This window comes from Saccopteryx bilineata, chromosome 12 (assembly GCF_036850765.1).
Source record: "Saccopteryx bilineata isolate mSacBil1 chromosome 12, mSacBil1_pri_phased_curated, whole genome shotgun sequence".
Classification (NCBI taxonomy): domain Eukaryota; kingdom Metazoa; phylum Chordata; class Mammalia; order Chiroptera; family Emballonuridae; genus Saccopteryx; species Saccopteryx bilineata.
Genome location: NC_089501.1, coordinates 30,928,599 through 30,945,646, shown reverse-complemented (window position 1 = coordinate 30,945,646; position 17,048 = coordinate 30,928,599). Strand labels below are relative to the sequence as shown.

At 40.3% G+C, this 17,048-nt stretch overlaps 1 protein-coding gene and 1 pseudogene across 1 annotated transcript in view; one reads left to right on the top strand and one right to left on the bottom strand.

The window, feature by feature from the left end:
* Window positions 1–17,048, top strand: part of AHI1 (Abelson helper integration site 1) — a 213,661-nt gene that overhangs the window by 173,620 nt on the left and 22,993 nt on the right. The window contains exons 20-21 of the mRNA XM_066248439.1: window positions 4,994–5,156; window positions 8,436–8,530. Of these exons, the coding sequence (XP_066104536.1) occupies window positions 4,994–5,156; window positions 8,436–8,530 (258 nt within the window). The remainder of the gene's footprint in view (window positions 1–4,993; window positions 5,157–8,435; window positions 8,531–17,048) is intronic.
* LOC136316477 (H/ACA ribonucleoprotein complex subunit 3 pseudogene) lies at window positions 1,160–1,354 on the bottom strand (annotated as a pseudogene).

The following is a 17,048-nucleotide window of genomic DNA, read 5'->3' as shown; positions in this document are numbered from 1 at the left end:
AACTCATTCTCTCACTGTTCTGGAGACCCGAGTCTGAGATTACGTGAAGAAGGAGAAAGCTGAGGGCAAATGTGTGCCCCAGATGCCACGCTGGCTGCAGGCTGGCACACAGAAGCCCCAGCCGCTGTGGGCCCAGCCGGAATGGTGCTGGAGGTGAAGGTGCTCCGACGTGAGTTCAGTCTGCACAGCTTAGCTTGCTGAATGACTTGGGGTTTTGTTGAATATTGATTTTTGGATTGTATTTTGGATAAAGTTGAAAGGAACATCTGCTGAACAATCCTGGTTAATATTTCTTCAGTACTATAGTTTCAACAACCATTGAGAATTCTTCAGAGACAACTATAATGAACACAAATTTCTCAGATAATATGATACAAGGAGGAATTCACTTAAATGTCTTATCACAGCTTGGCAGATGGCTTAAACCATGAAATAGTATCTGGCAAGCACTGCTATGGAGACTAAAAAATGTATGTAAAAAATAAAATGGCATTTCCACCACAGTTATACCCACGCAACCCGGCAAGCTTTGAGAAAGAGAAGGAGCTCAGTTTCAAATATGTGAAGAGTGGACAAAATTTGACCAAGTGGATTTTGTGGAGTGCTGCATTTCCTAGACTTGTCATTACCAACATGGGCACATAAACCCATGTTTTTAAACTTCTACTGCAGAAAGATTTCTGGAACATACTGCCAAGGATACAGCATCTACTTACAGTGCAAACACAAAGATACCATACCCACAGTGCCGACCACTGTCTGGAAGAGATGGTATATTATAGGGGATGCTCATCAAGAGAATGGTCAAGACAGACTTTCTATGACAAGACCTAGCAGAATAAGAAGAAAATAGAAATAATATTAATTCAAAACAAACCTCTTGATGGGATTGTGTCTCTCAACTTTTTATTTTCTTTCATATAATTTCAGTAACCTGGGAATGGGTCAACAATACGAAAAGAATATGCAAACTAGTTTTCTTTAAGGGAGATGCTGCCATGATTGTCTCACACAGACGCAATCAAAGGTCATGATGACACTGGATGCCAAAGCGCAAGGCTGGTAAGAAGGTTTCAAGACTCACAGAAAGAAGAGCTTGGTCTTGGAAAGTCTCAGAGGGATAGCAGGTGGCAGGAGAAAATGAAATTTAAGGGGACCCTCAAAGGAAAGGGCATGGTTGCTGGGTCATCAGCACCTCGAAGCATTTCTGGATGGTGATTCCGTGTTGAGAGTATTTGTTGTCTAGGGAGAACCAAGCGGGATGGGTGGAGCAGGTCTGTTGTCCTGTGGGTCAAACATCCTCAGAGCCTAGACCCCTGTCTCCCTGTTCTTTGAGGTAATGCTAGAAAAACATGATCTCGCTGAAGCCAAAGGTTCCTGTTCCATCTGCTGTCTCCCTGTTCTTTGAGGTAATGCTAGAAAAACATGATCACGCTGAAGCCAAAAGTTCCTGTTCCATCTGCTGTCTCCCACCTTTTTTTACGGCCCTTTGGTTTAACCTGAAACAGGGAGATAGATCACAAAATCGAACTGGAGATATGGGAGACACAGTTTATGCAGAATCCATCCACTGCCATATTAAAACAAGCAAAGAAGTTATTGTATCATATATACCGAGATGCTCAGAAGAGAGCAGGTGGTCTTCAGATGAGAAGATAAGAGCATATGGGATAAACACACAGTGGAATGCAAGCAGAATTTCATGAGCCACATGGCTCTTGTCAGTATCATGAGAGAATGGTCATAACTCCACTGCCAGAATGTGGACTGTCCACATGTGAAACACACTGATTCCTTATTGCACAGCAATTTTGCACTTAAGTGGCAGTAGTGGCATTATGGTGACATACTCCCAAGACTGTTCCTTTGCTTTAGGGGATGTAGCCTCCCCAGTCATCACCTTCCTGGATGTTGGTTGTGGAGTTTTGTGACAAGGACATTGTTTCTACATCAGGAGGTAGCATTGTAATAGTGAACAACACAGGACTATAAGCTGGTAAGGACATAAAACGATATAAATGTGGCATCAGCCATTTTGCAGTACCAACATGGGCTAGTAATGAGTGATCCACCTGACACAATCAGGTTGTGGCACTGTGAGTGTGCCGGGACTGCCAGAACAGAATGCAGTCGAATATTAAACATCAGAAATGTATTGGACCACAGTTGTAGAGATTGAAAGGTTGGTTTCCTCTGAGCCCCCTGTCCTAGGCTTGCTGATTTCCTTCTCACTGTGTTCTAACGTGACTTTATTCTCTGTACACGTGTAGTCCTGGTACCTTTTCCTCTCTTTGTAGTGACCCTAGTCCTACTGGATTAGGGCTCCACCCATATGACCTCCTTTAATCATAATTACCTGCTTAAAGGTCCTGTCTTCAAATACAGTCACCTTGGTGGTTAGGGCTTCAATTTATGAATTTTGGTGGGGACCCACGCAGTTCGGTTCTTGATAAGGACCCGGACTAGGAGACATGTTTCCAAGGACCAAAGGCCGTGTGAAGTGGGTGTGCTGTATTGTGAAACCAGGCTAATCAGTGGGTATGTTAATGGGAAAATTGAAGTGTAGGCTCTTATAGGTCTTTTGGACCCTGCGCCTCTAAAGGGACTCTTTCTTCAACAGAGCCTAGTGGAAAAATATGGTAGTTTTCTGACTTCGGTTTGATGAATTCCAGATTGTCAGAAGCCCACAGAGTGTATAAGCCAGATATGGGGCTTCCCAAGTGATTCCAGTGCCTAGGCTGAGTCTCCCCTGCTCCCCTTCCCATCATCCACCTCTGGCTCCAGTTAAATTAGCACACCCTGACCTCATACTCGCTAAGATCTTCAGCCTCGGGCTGCCTCAGTTCCAGTGCCCGGCTGAGGAACGAAGGGCACAGCCTGTTTTCTGGCACTGGGTTTCATCGTGAAAGGAACACAGTGGGCCTGCAGGAGACCCAGGACAGCTAATCTCACCCCAGCTGACTGCTGAAGTTCTGTCCAAAAATGTCTTATCTTTCATGAGCGATTAGGATTTCCTGTTCCTCCTTTTTTTCCTCTTCTGCTTCTTCTCCATGTTTGATTCTAGATATTCTAGATAAATACAGCCTCTAAATGTATTTAGTTTTGAAGGAAAAAAACAACTCAGTTTAAGTCCTGATCCTACAACTCAGTGGTTTACTTGACTTTAGGCAAGTCATTAAATTTCTCTGTCCATCAAATTTCTCATTTATAAAGTTGAAATAGGAATGTCTGCCCTCACGGATTGTCATAAAGATTGAGAGAGATAACTTGCGTAAGCAGCTAGCATGGTATGTAGGACATGGCGGGCACTCAAATCATTTTCTTTGGCTTTCCTCTCCTGCGATAGAGCCATTAAAAGGATAAAGGAGAAGAGATCTAGAGAAGGAAGAGTAAAGGGAAAAGTTTCGAGTTCCACTTTTACCTAAGTGATCAGGCATCAATATACTAAAAGTTATAAAGGATTTGTAACCTTTGAACAATCTCCTGCATAGCATGTTGGAAATGAGAGACCGTGCTAAGCATTACAATAGGAAGTGCATTTGCACCATTTGAACTAAAGTATCATGACTGCCCTTATATCATACAGTGACGCCAGTCAACTCCAAATTTATTCATTAAAATCTCCTGGTTAATGAGTTAGTTAATACTGTATTGGAAATTAATTAGAAGTTACCACAGAGAGTCTTGTGAACTGTTATAGAATTCTCTGCTTAAAACTTTTCTGTCTTCCTGTTGCCCCCAGTATGAGGGTCTGAACTCTTTCAACACGTGTGAGCTGGCCGCTTCTTGCTTCAGTCGCCTCCGCTTCCCTGCCCTTCTCTCTGGGCTCCTACCTCTAATCCCGGGCTCCCACCATCTGGACCGCCACACACGCTGTGCAGTCAGTCGGCCTGAGAGACACACTTTCCTTCTCTCTACCTAATTCCTGATTGCTCTTTATTCTGCTGCAAAGCCTAAATGAAGTTCCTCTTCCAGAAATTCCTCAATTTATCATTGCATTATTGGCCCCTAGCATAGTACCAGGCACATTACGAATTCAAAAAATACTTGTTAAGTGAATGAGTACTCAGTATTCAACTTAAATGCAAAAGGGTTATAATGACAGGTTTTTTTAAATACATATATAATTATATAACCTGTAAATTTTCAAATCTCATTTAAATAGAAAGAAGTAGTAGTTTATTCTTTAGCATTTATATTATGTGCCACTTTGTACAGGTATCACATCTAAAATGCGTCAATGTCTGCCTCCTTATAATTGCTATAAGGGATTGGTAATTGCCTGCGTGATTATTCATTTTGACTTGGGTTTTTCAAAAGAAAAGAAAATCAAATATAGTGACTATTATAACATCACAGAGAAGAGGATTCTCATAGAAAGGCTTTTCCTCCTAAATTTCTGTCTAGTAAAAATAAGCTTATCAGAGTATTATAAAAGGTAGTCGAAAGATTTAGATTGTTGATATAAAATATGATAATACATGTGTCTATAGAGAAATATATCTCAAAAAGAGTCTTAACAGCATACTGAATGGTCACTATGAGGTTATGTAATTGGTTTATTCTCTTGAATTTTTTCTTTTTGTAAACTTGTTGACGTTCTGAAGAATTTTTTTTTCAGATGCATGTGCTTAGCACAGAGAATGGGAACTAAAGGTAGTATAAAACAATGCTAAGAAAGTGAATGGTGTGTGATCTTTTTTTTATTTGCTTCACAAGTAATTTACTCTAAAAAAGTTAACATCTGCTATTTTGAAGCTAATCTTGGTGTATTGAATGCTCTTAACCATTTCTCAATCCCACAGCCTTTTATCTTGCTTCTCCTGCTGTGTTCCCACCACCCGAGATCCCATTAGCAAACCTTGAGACCGCCTCAGACTTGCCAAAGTACTGCTTTGGTTTCAGCTGCTCTTCTGCAAGAGGAAGTGAGTGTTGGGGGTTTTCTCTGTGGTACAGTTGTGATAAAGCTGTGGTGGTCTTATCTCTCTCTTAGGTAGTGGCTCTTTATGACTACACAGCGAATCGATCAGATGAACTAAGCATCCATCGCGGAGACATTATCCGAGTGTTTTTCAAAGATAATGAAGACTGGTGGTATGGCAGCATAGGAAAGGGAGAGGAAGGTTATTTTCCAGCTAATCATGTGTCTGTTCAAAGTAAGTGTTATGCTCCCTTCCTGGTTTATAATATGGTAAAATTGATAGTGCAAGATTTTATCATGTTCTACCCTTTAATTTACTGTCTTTGTAACTTTTGCATCTGTTTACCAGCAGGTACTGCTTTTCATTTTCATGATGCAAAAAAATAAAAGGGGGGGCACCAGTACACTAAGAAAGTTATTACATTCTGCAATGTTTGTTTCATGGACTTGTCATCCCAGGGGACCTGCCCAGCTACCTACAACCTTCTTCACCCCTTTCCCCGGCCACCTGCACACACACTTATGTCAGCCCTTCTCTTGCCACAGTGACCCCTCTGTCGACGGGACTTGAAGGACCTCTAGTTCCCCAACTCCCATTCTTCTCCTTTGCCCAACGGCTTCCTATTGCCTACCTACAGTAGGTTGTTTTGTTCTCAAAGAAATGAAGCCCTCATTGTGAAAGGAGAAAGAAAGGAGCTGCAGAACGAAGTTTAAATACAGTTTCTGAAAGTGGTCGGTTTCCTGCTGGCTGAAGATTTTACCCTAAGAGGTGAGGAGAGAACACAGAATGGACAAAGGAGACGACGTAGGAAGCGGAGAGACAGAGTAATGCTTCTTCAGAGGCGTGCTTCCTCTCAGCACTGCACTTCAGAGTGTGGGGGGGAACACCATTCTCAGGGGTCAGGAAAACTGATTTCTAATCCTAGCTCCTCCACTACTATTACTGATATGCCTCAGTTTCCTCCTGTACAATGAGCATGTTGAGCTCTGTCATTTCTAAGTGTTCTTGCAGACATACTAAAATCATATAGTTCTGATTTAAAATCTAATATAAACAGCCATGAGAACACTGTTTGACATACTTATTGTTAAGCCTTTTATTTCTGGAAAGAAGTAATTATTATAAATAATAGTTGCTTTTTAGGCTAGTCTGTGAAACCCCACGTAATCCAAGTAATGGCTGGTCAAAAGGACTATTCCTTCCTAGCCTAAGTTCTGAATTTTGAGTGCAAAGGAAATGGCAGAGAAAGAATTCCTTCCATGAGTACTGGGTGCTGGCCGAGGCCCAGATGAAATCTCTTCTCTCTGGTACCCTCTCCACCACCTTGTCTGCACCTGGTGCTTCCCAGGGCTCCCCTGCCCAGTCTCTCGAGGGCCCCCAGCCTCACTGCAACTCCGTCCTCAGCTTATCTGCCACTTTCAAACTCCTCCCCTCAGAAGTTCCAAGTGTCTCAAAAGTTACCCACTCTTGTCTCACACAACAAAATTCTAAAGTTCCTCTGTACCACTGTTTTCATTCTTTTTCTCTAGTAGCAAATGACTGATAGTTCTTAAATTCTATCAGGCATCTATTTTTGTGTTTAAAAGAAGATGCCTAATAGAGAAAACATAAGGCAATGTGGAAGGAAGGAAATTTAGGATAGGTTAATACCCCATCACCTCCCAAAAGATCTTCGCTTCTAACTTCCAGATTGTCTCGAATACCCGAGTTTCTTCCCTCTGCTCCCCAATGACGGCTTTCCCGCAGGGCCAACAGCTGCAATTCCGCTCCTGTTTTTAAACCAAGAGCTGCCTGCGCAATCACAGTCACTTGGGAGTAGGTTTGTCATTTTAAGTAGATAGTACAATTCATTGTTAATCCAGATGCAGATGAAAACATTATACATTTTTTTTAACCTGATAATATAAAAAGATTGTGTATTACCAGGCAGGCAAATGAAAACTTTAGTTGGTTCCAAATCTTGAGAGGCTATAGATATTTGATCTACAGTGGGTTAAAAGTCCAATAAAACTTTTCTTCCATAATAACCGAAGTGAACCTCCTGACTGTAGTGAGGCAGACTGGAATGATGGTTGGCTACGTACAGAAATGGGTGGTCTCCGGTAGTGACTACCCTTCAACTGCCTCACTTCCTTATTGTACCCAGAGTAACTGGTGTTCTCTTTTGGCTTCAGTTCTTGCTTATTGGAAAAGCCTTATAAAGGCCAGAAGAAACAGAAAAAATCCTCAGATAACTTGAGAATATGATGATCGAATTCTCACTTCATTGGGGAATTTTTTTCTTTTTTCCCTTTTATCCTACCTTTTATCTGAATTTAACAAAATCTTGCCTGCTTAATTTTAACATTAGAGAAAAAGTAACTGTCAGCACCACATTTCACTCAAAAAATAGTAGGAAATATTATCCTTTATCTTTATCCAGAGCCATGTATGATCTAAGGAAGATCAGAGCAAATGATCTAAGGAAGTATATATCTACCCGAGTAGAGTGTGTACCAACTGTTCAGCTGAAAACCATGTCCTCTACAGAACAACACAATAGAAGACACTGGTGCCCTGTTACTATAAAGAATTTATTCCTTTTGTATCTTAAGCCACTGAGAGGAAAAACGTGATCAGCTTCCCTTAATCACATCTAACATTCTTATAATAAGAGCTAAGGAAAGTCAATAATAAAATCAACCCCTTCACAAAGTCAAGTTATTCATCTTACAGAGTTTTGATTAGGTGTATTTTGACAATTTCTCTCAATTTAGAGTTGCCCAAGTCATTTAACCAAAATTTATATTCTTTCTAGCCTTTAAAATTTTGACTTCTGAGATTCAGCACTGTGTAGACTAAATAAATTATGTAGATTATAATTTTACAATATAAAAATTTTAGATTCAACACTGTGAATAGATTCAGATTGTGCAGCATCCTTTCCCTGTGGTTATTTTTCTCACACCATCTTCCAAAATTACCCTCTCGTCACACCGCTGCCTGGCAGAATCCCACCCGTTCTTCACAATCTTACACACTATTTCCTACATTAAGCATTTGCCATTCTCACATCAGAGTGTGTCTTTGTTATTCTTTTTCTTTTAAATAATGTCTCATTTTATTTTATATTACAGTTTCTTATGAACATCTGTCTCTGACTAGATTTTCAGCTCCGTGAGAGCAAGACAGTTTGGCTCATCTCCCTGTCTGTCCCGGTGGTACCGAGCAGATAACCGTGCCTAGAGCAGGTCCTCGTTAAATGTCTATTGAAATGTAATGAAACAGTTATCTATCTGCATGTCCTTCTACGTTTCTGAAATCCTGCTGATCAAAACTTTACAATCATAAGTAATTTTTTTTAGAGAACTAATGTGTGAACATACAAATGGCATTAATAGTATGTACTAGGTAGCTTATTTTTATACCAAAACACCGAATATCAGTTTCTTTAGTGTCGTATCTTCATCGTTGTTTGTGCCCCTGAAGAAGTACTCCTCAATTTGATGGCTTGAATTCCTTTTCCAGTTGCAGCCCTGTACCAATCACGGCCTCCACCGAAAAAGCAACGATCTTCTCTTTCAACCTCTCAGAAAAAAACCAAACAGGGGAAACCATCTTCTCAAAAGGTAAATGTTTTCAAGAGTATGCATAGCACATGTATTTTGATTTTCACTCTCTGGATAAAATACTGCTTTATTTTTCATGCTTATATACTTCATTGTTTACATTATTATTTCTTGTAATATTGGCACCAACCTTATGAAATATGTAAGGCAGATATTATTATAGCCATTTTCCAGATAAGGAAACTGAGGAGGCTCAGAAATTAAAGTGGACCCCAAGTCACAGCCCAAGTAAGGGACAAGAATCCAAAGTAGAAATTGAGACTTTAAGTGGGAAGCTATTTCTACCCTAAACTTAAGTTTCTGTACCAGTGATACTAACACTGTCATTAGCCCCACCTGAGGGGTACACGTGTATGTTGAGGTCATTGGAACCCATAGAATAAAGAAGTCTTATTTTCCTGGGGCAGTTCTTTTATTTGCTAGCAAGTTAAAATATTTTCAGGTTAAAATGGATATGGATATATTAACAGCTAGAGAAATACCATGTTTTGGCCTAGACCATCAGATCCCTTACTCAGTATTCTTCTGATGTTAGTAGTGCTTTTGTACAAAGTTTAATAAGCAGTGTGCCAACTTATATACATATATTACTTATTGAACTTACTTTATTCTGTGGCATTAGCTTTTGCCTTAGACCAAATAACTTCACTTCTTGACAACATGAACCGGTATAGAATTTTTTGACAGTTGAGCCTGTCCTGTATCCTTAGTCATTCAGCCTGTATTTATTGAGTGCTTACTTTCATGCCAAACATTCCATTAGTCCTCGCTGAAATGAGATTGAGTAGGCAAAGCACTTGTTCTTGAACTTAGCAAGCTGGTGGGTGAGACAGCTGCAAGCAGACGATTCCAGTAGACTGTGGTAGGAACGCTAATGAAGATACGTGCACGATGTATTAGGAACACACAGAAAGAAACCCTCTAAATTCATCCTGAGGAATCCAGGAACAATTCCCAGAGGTCATGATTAAGCTGAGGCTTATAGGATGACGAAGTCTGGGCTAGGGGATGATCTTAGAAAAAACATTCTAGCAGGGGCAGCAGCTTGAGTAAGTTGTGGTACAGGGTAGTTATGTTTGTGGAGTGTTGGGCCCAATGGAGAGAAGGATAGGAGAAATGTAGGAGTCAGGCCATGGAGTGTCTCTGTACTCTGCTAAGATGCTTAGATTGTATTCTTCAGACAAAGGAGATCCCCTGGAGGACGTAATCGACGAAGTGAGGCATACAGATTTTCATGTTATAAAGTTCATTCTAGTTGCAGCATAGTAATGGGATTAGAAGTAGCTAAGACTTGGGAAAAGGAAATAAGTTAAGAATCCATCAAAATAAAATATAAAAGCCTAAACCAGTGGGGGCAGAGTGGAGAGGTATAATTGACAGGATGTAATGATTGGGTATGATTAGTGATGTTGGAATCTAGGTATTGTGCTTAGGGCTCTGGCTTATTATGTAAGTGAATGAATAGGGTACCACAGAAATAATGAAAGAATAAGGAATATTAGGGGAGATGGAGACAAGGAATTGTATGTAGAAGTAATGAGTTCAGTTTTAGATATCTTGATTTGTTAATAGTGTTTATTGTGCTCCCAGGTTCAAATACTCACTTTTACTAAGGAGCCAGAAATGCAGGATTGGCATTTGAGAGAAAGTAGGGCTTCAAAAAAAAAAAAAAAAAACACAGGAAAGAATTAACATATTCATTGTATTATATCAGTAGAGTTGAAGCGTATATGAAGGAGATAGCTCAGAACAAACACTGTAGAGTTTCAAGAGAAAAGTCCAAGGACAGAATCCCAGTTGAACATTAGTATTTAAGAGCTGATCAAAGGAAAGGAAGACTAAGAAAGAATAATAAAAGGGGAAGGAAAGATCCAGAAAGAAAGAAAGAAGTACCTTGGGAGCCGGGGAGGAGAGAAGTTCAGGTAGAGTATAGTCAGCAGTGTCAGAAATGGCCACTCAGGTAGGTGGTCTAACCATTTGGTAACTAAGAGGCCCCTGGCACCTTTGCACTGGTGTCAAGGATTAATAATAATATGACAGGGTTGAAGAGGAGAATGTGGCCTCAGTGAGGGAGTCATTCCCAGAGTTTCGTTTGAAGGGGGGGGGGAGAATCAAGCAGTGGCTAGACGGAGACCCTGTTCCAGGAACGACTTTAAATTCTACAGTGACACATAAGATTATATTCTAAGAAGAGAAAGCCAGTGGGACAGGCTCAGGTTGAAGACAGATAAAGAAAGCACACATGGATCTTGGAGACAACAAGAGGTTTTTATTGCAAAGACAGGCTGATAGATTAGTATTGTCTTAGAGCGGTGGGTCCCAACTGAGGGTGATTTTGCCTCCAAGGGGGGCATTTGGCAGTGTCTGGAGATATGTTAGCAAATATCTTCAGGGAGGGGGATACTACTAGCCTCCTGTGGGTAGACGTCACAGATTTTGCTAAATGTCCTGGAATACACAGGACAGCCCGCCTCCACAAAGGATAACCTGGCCGAAAATGTCAGCCCTGCTCAGCTTAGAGCAGTACTCCTCTGAGACAGATAAATATTATTGAGGATACAGTGTAATATAGGTTAATAAAGTGAACCTCTAGAAATTAAGATTATCTTTATGTTCTCAAAAACAGAAAAAAGGTCCACCTCAAATGTCAGGGAGAAAGGCATAAGATAGGAAGAATAGTGACCATTAGAATACCTGTGAGGAGAGTAGGAGCAGGAGCTCATGTGGGACATATAAAGAGATTTCTGAGTAGTTCTGGGAGCTGCTATTTGAATACCATAAAACAGTAGGGTGCATAATTCTATGTAGCTGGATTTTTTTCTTAATTGTACTCAGTCTCTGAGACATAGCAGTAGAGAAGACAGATTTGGTTTGGTATATAATTGGAGTTGTGGGTGTGATAGAGGCTAAGAGGATAAGAGACTTGAAAGCATTGGTAAGAGAATCAGTGGAGTGACACATTGTAGAAGATCAGCCAGATTGGAAAAGATGTGGAATCAGGAGAAGACTGGCCAACTTAGAAAGCAGAGTTCTCTGCAGGGTTGCCGTAAGTCACCATGCCCAGATAGAGGCATAGTGTCATGCAGTAAAGGAGTTAACAAACTGACACTATGACAGTAAATCAAGAAATTTGCTTAATTAGTATTTCAGATGGTAAGTAGATCAAGGTTATGATAAATTCAGAGTTGTTTGTAAGTAAGAGCTGAAGTCAAATTGAAGGACTTTTGACTGACTTTTTAGAGTTGAACTGGCCGAGGAACTAGGAGCAAGTGTCGGATAGGCTGTAAAAATTCCGTAATGATTGCAAGAGTCGGGGTGATGGGGACAGTGAACCAAGAGTCCTTAATTCCTGTGGTAGAGCAGATGTCTCAACCTTGGCTCTGCATTGAGATCTTGTAGGAAATTAAAAATAATAATACCGATGCTTGTCCCACACCCACAAGTTGATTTAATTGGTCTGCAATGGAACCTCAGTGCGAATAGAATTCAGAAGCTTCCCAGGTGATTTAATGTGCAGCCAACACTGAGAACCATTGTATTAGAGTGACCACAATGCCCAAAGGTAACTGTGGCAAAGATAAATAGAGGATGTTGTAGCCGGTGTGAAGGCTCCCAAGGAGTACTTTGAATGTCTAATAGCCTAAAATTAGCAACAGAGAGCTAAGAGGCCAGTCCTAACTCCAGGTCCCTGTGGTTCATGGTGGGACTATGTTTGAATGAATGGCCTACAGTGCAAGGAACTGAAAGAAAAATAGTTTTAACAGTAAGACGCCAGTTTCACATACAGCAGGGATATATGGTGATGGTTGCCTATGACAGCATGGGAACTACAGTTGAAAGGACTGGCAAGGAATTTGACTCTGGGCAAATGCTACATATGTAATATTATCCACTGTTTAGAATTCATGAGATTTAAGAACGCAGGAAGATAAGGTAAATTTTCAAAATATTTATAACATTGGCACAGGGACTCATTGGGACAGCTAATGGTATTTGTAGTTTATGTCGGGAACTGTGTGAGATGCTCTGATGGGCAGTCTTCACTTGTAGTGGCTTACTGGTATCCCTGGTGCTGTATCATGCTGATCTTTGAAATTGGGGTTACCTAACCCCCCACCTCTGTGTGCCTCTGTCCAGTAGTCTTGAACTAATTCTGACACAGCCTCAGGAGACGTAAGGAACTCTTTCTTACTGGCAGCTGTGAAGGTGACGTCACCCCTTCCTCTTCCTGATGCCTCTGTGTTACCATGGATAGATTCTCCAGTTCCTACTGCCTGTGCTACTCCTCAACTTAGAAATCTTTTCATCACTTAATTTATAGTCTTAATTTAGACTGTAGTTGATTTTTTTATTTTGTGTGCCTTTTCTTCTCACAGACTGATCTTCATGCTTAAAATACACCTTTTTGTTCGTATCACAGCAGACCAGTTCTTCTTGGCCCTTGAGGTGTGTTTCAGGCTAACCCACTGCTGCCCCAATCCTAATTCTAGTAGATCTCAAGGCACTTGCAGACATGCAGAGTAAAACATTTAAGAACATAAAATAAGTAAAGCAAGGGAGGTGCGGAGAATAAGAATCCATTTGGGCAAGGGAGTAGAAAGGTTCTGGAGGAAGGGGAACTTGAATTGGGCTTTAAAGTTTAAGATGCATAGATTCCTTTTGTTGAAGAACATGATTTGATATGCTTGTTTGAATCCATGAGTTAGGCTAGACTCCTACATATGTTTTTCTTCTTGGCCATGTACCATGTGTATAGTTTGACAGTGTTTTACTTTCCTGTGGGAGAAAGTGTATAAAGCCTGGTCTACACTTATGTGAGAAGTCCCTGAGAGATGGTGTTGTCCCAGGTAATCAAAGTGCCTCAGGTACACTCAGTCCTGACGCAAACAGCCAACCCCAGAGAACTGGGTGGCACACCAGCCGGGCTTTCTTAGCACCTGGCGCAGTTGCGTGTTCTCAGTTTAATTCCTTTATCAGAATATATACGGTTTGATTTTATCAAGATCCTGCCTTATAAACCTACCACAAATTCTATCAGGTGTTTAATTTCATGTGCAACTTTTATTTTTATTACCATATGCAAGATATGTTTAAAAAAAAACATGAAAAGTCTCTGAAAAGTGATTAGAAGTGGGGGAGGGTTCTAAATTCATAGAATTATAGAATTGGTGACATGAAAGGGACTTGAGAGATTATCCTGGGGATTCTAGTCCGCTCCCTTCGTTTTACAAATGAGGACACCAGGACCCAGAGAGGTTGCTAGATGACACTCCTGATTAGGACCTCGGCCCCCTGCCAGGCCAGCGCTGGTCTCTCCTCCACTGCGTCCCTATGTCCCTGCGCAGACAGCTGTTACCTGCACAGCTAGCCACGTTTTGTGCCACACTGATTTTTACATCCCTGCTTTATGTTTGTTTCTTTGAACCCTTCCTCATGTGGAAGTCTCTAGAGTTGTATTCTTTATACCTTTTAAGGAAAAAAGGAAAGAAACCTCCTGAATTGTTTTTTTTTTATTATTTCTATTCAAACTACTGAATAAGAAGTAAAATTATACCTTTTAATAGCTTGGCAGCTGCTGGATCTTGTTAAGTCCTTCCAAGTGGAACACACCTGTTCAATTGCTAAATGTGCCAGGTCCCTCCCAACATTTCATCTGGTTCATTGAAATGCTAGGGGGTGTTGGGAGTATGGCTCTCCCTGCAGAGGAGGAGGGCGCAGGCGCTCGTTAGTGATTGTCCACATTAGGCTAGGCCAGGGCACCGATTGTCAGTGGGGGCGGGGGGGGACGCCCTGGTGTGCCACAGTGGTTTCTAAAACATAGCCAACAACACTGACTTCTTTTTCCTTAGATCTCAAATAAAGAAAATGACAACAGCCAACTACAATAGCTGTCCGGTGTAAATGAACCAAAATTATACTTTTTTTTATCAGGTTGGAAAGATTTATTTTTTGGTGTACTGCAGAATTTTAGTCATTTGTTTATGTGTGCCATGAGATGAAAAGGGTTGAAAATCACTGGGCTAGAGTCCCCAAAGAAATCAATAATTACCTGTACCCCAGGGGCGTGAGAGTAGGAGAATGTTTTCCTCAACTTCATTTGGGAACATTTTTGTCACCATGTGCTGTAAATTTGCCTCTAATAGGAGGAAGAATATTGGTGGTATCCTAGAGGGAAGAAACTCAGAGGCTTTAAAAAAACAGAAAGAAGACCCTGGCCGGTTGGCTCAGTGGTAGAGCGTCAGCCTGGCATGTAGAAGTCCCGGGTTCGATTTCCGGCCAGGGCAGACGGGAGAGGCGCCCATTTGCTTCTCTACCCTTCCCCCTCTCCTTCCTCTCTGTCTCTCTCTTCCCCTCCTGCAGCCGAGGCTCCATTGGAGCAAAGATGGCCCGGGCGCTGGGGATGGCTCCTTGGCCTCCGCCCCAGGTGCTAGAGTGGCTCTGGTGGGCAGAGCATCGCCCCCTGGTGGGCGTGCCGGGTGGATCCCGGTCGGGCGCATGTGGGAGTCTGTCTGACTGTCTCTCCCGGTTTCTAGCTTCAGAAAAATACCAAAGAAAAGAAAAGAAAAAAAAAAACAGAAAGAAAAGAAAGCAAGGCTGACAACTTTCATTTTTTGAGGGCGTTTTTGGTGGGGACTTTCATTTTTGGCATTTTATTTTTGCTACCTTATTTTGCTATCATTTGCTATACCTACATCGTTGATTTATTTGGGGAGTAAAGTTAAAACTTTTTTTTTTAATTTTTCAATCATTTTTGATTTCTCTATGAAAGTAATTATGCTCGTAGTTTAACCCTTTGAGTTACATGAACATTCATGTACGTCTTCGTGCCTCCTGACCATCCAAAGTACAATTGATTTATTTTAAAAATGTGTAAGGCAACATTTAAAAAAAGGAAATGTATGTTCTTGTTTCCATAAATTGGTTATCAAACAAACATGATTTTAAGTTAATAAAACTGGAACTGGAAGTAATCTCATTTTTTGAAAAAGAAAACTCACTTCCAGGGGTCAAACACTCACCACTCAAAGGGTTAAAAAAGTCAACCAATAAAGAATACTGTAAATGAAAAATAAAATTCTGTCCTGCTAATAGTCATATTCACTCTAACTTGCATTTCCTGTTAAAAAATGTTCTCTGCATATGTAAATATACGTGTTCATTCACGTCTCTGTTTTCATGAAACGAAGGTCATTAATATATATTATGATGGTTTTCTTTTACTGTATATCTTGAACATATTTCCTTATTAGCAGTTCTGTTTAACAGTTTCGGGTTACTAAAATGCTTAATTTTTTTAATTCCTAAAATGCCTTTTTTTAATTTCTGAAAATGCTTGGCATTTTTCATTTTTAAAAAGCGAAACCCAAAGTAGAAAGTTGCCCTCGTCTTTTATAAATGTTTAACCATTGACAAAATCAAGTATTTTTTAATGTTAGACATATGGTGAAAAGCATGACAGAAATGTGAGACTATATCTGTGAATGTAAACTAATTACTGTGATGTTTTTACTGATATCTTTCTCTAAAAACTCATTAAACAATAGTAGTTGTTAGTGTTGCTATTCTAAGGTAGTTATTAAAATATCCATTATAGTTCATCTCTTCACTAACTCTTGACGATCGTTTTAGTAATTTCGGTTTTTACTTAGCACGTTGTTAGTGAGAGCAGGCTGGGTCAAGTCAAAGAGATCTGGCTCCTGAACGGAAGTGCATATTCCACTTCCATTCAGGGCTGGCTGTTTTCCTGTCCAGTACAAAACAGAAAGCATCCTATCACTCCATGGTGGTTTCCAGCCAAACACACACGCAGACAAAATTTCCCATTGGTAATTCAGACAACCTCTCAGAAAAGCAGTAGGCAAAAATAAGTTGCCTCCAGTGTGCATATATCTGTCTTAGTCTGCAAAATAACTAATTTTTATTTAACTTCTTCGTCCCATTTTAAAACCTAGATCAATTGTGCCATATTTCACTATTCTCAAAAATGACTTTATAGAGGAAAAAACGTTTTTTCCATTTACTGGTCCTTTTACCAGAAGTTCATCTAAATTATTCTTAACCATAGGAATAATATAATTTGATTGTTGTTTTAAGTCCAATAACAAATTTATATCAGACAATGGTTATTTTTGGTTTGGCAAAGAAGATTTACCTAATACCTAAGAGTTAGTAAGAGTACATTAAATCATTGAAAATATGATCATAATTGTATTGCCCCTTTCCTATTGCTAAGGAATAATATCAATTTGTGTCTTTGTATTCGTTAGTACTTTCATCAAAGAAAATACGGTTATCTAACTTATTTGTGCCCCATGAAGAGTCTCCGCGCAGGCAGCACTGATAAGAATTTCTCTCCCTATAATTTATTTCAGTAACAGAAATATCTTGAGGAAAAAAACATTGATTTCAAAAAATGTTATTTGTATTTGAAAATATCTGTGTCCCACAAAGAAAGTGAGTGGGACCCCAAGGATGTGACAGCAAAGCCAATGTGAGTCACCTCACACCCACAGATTCC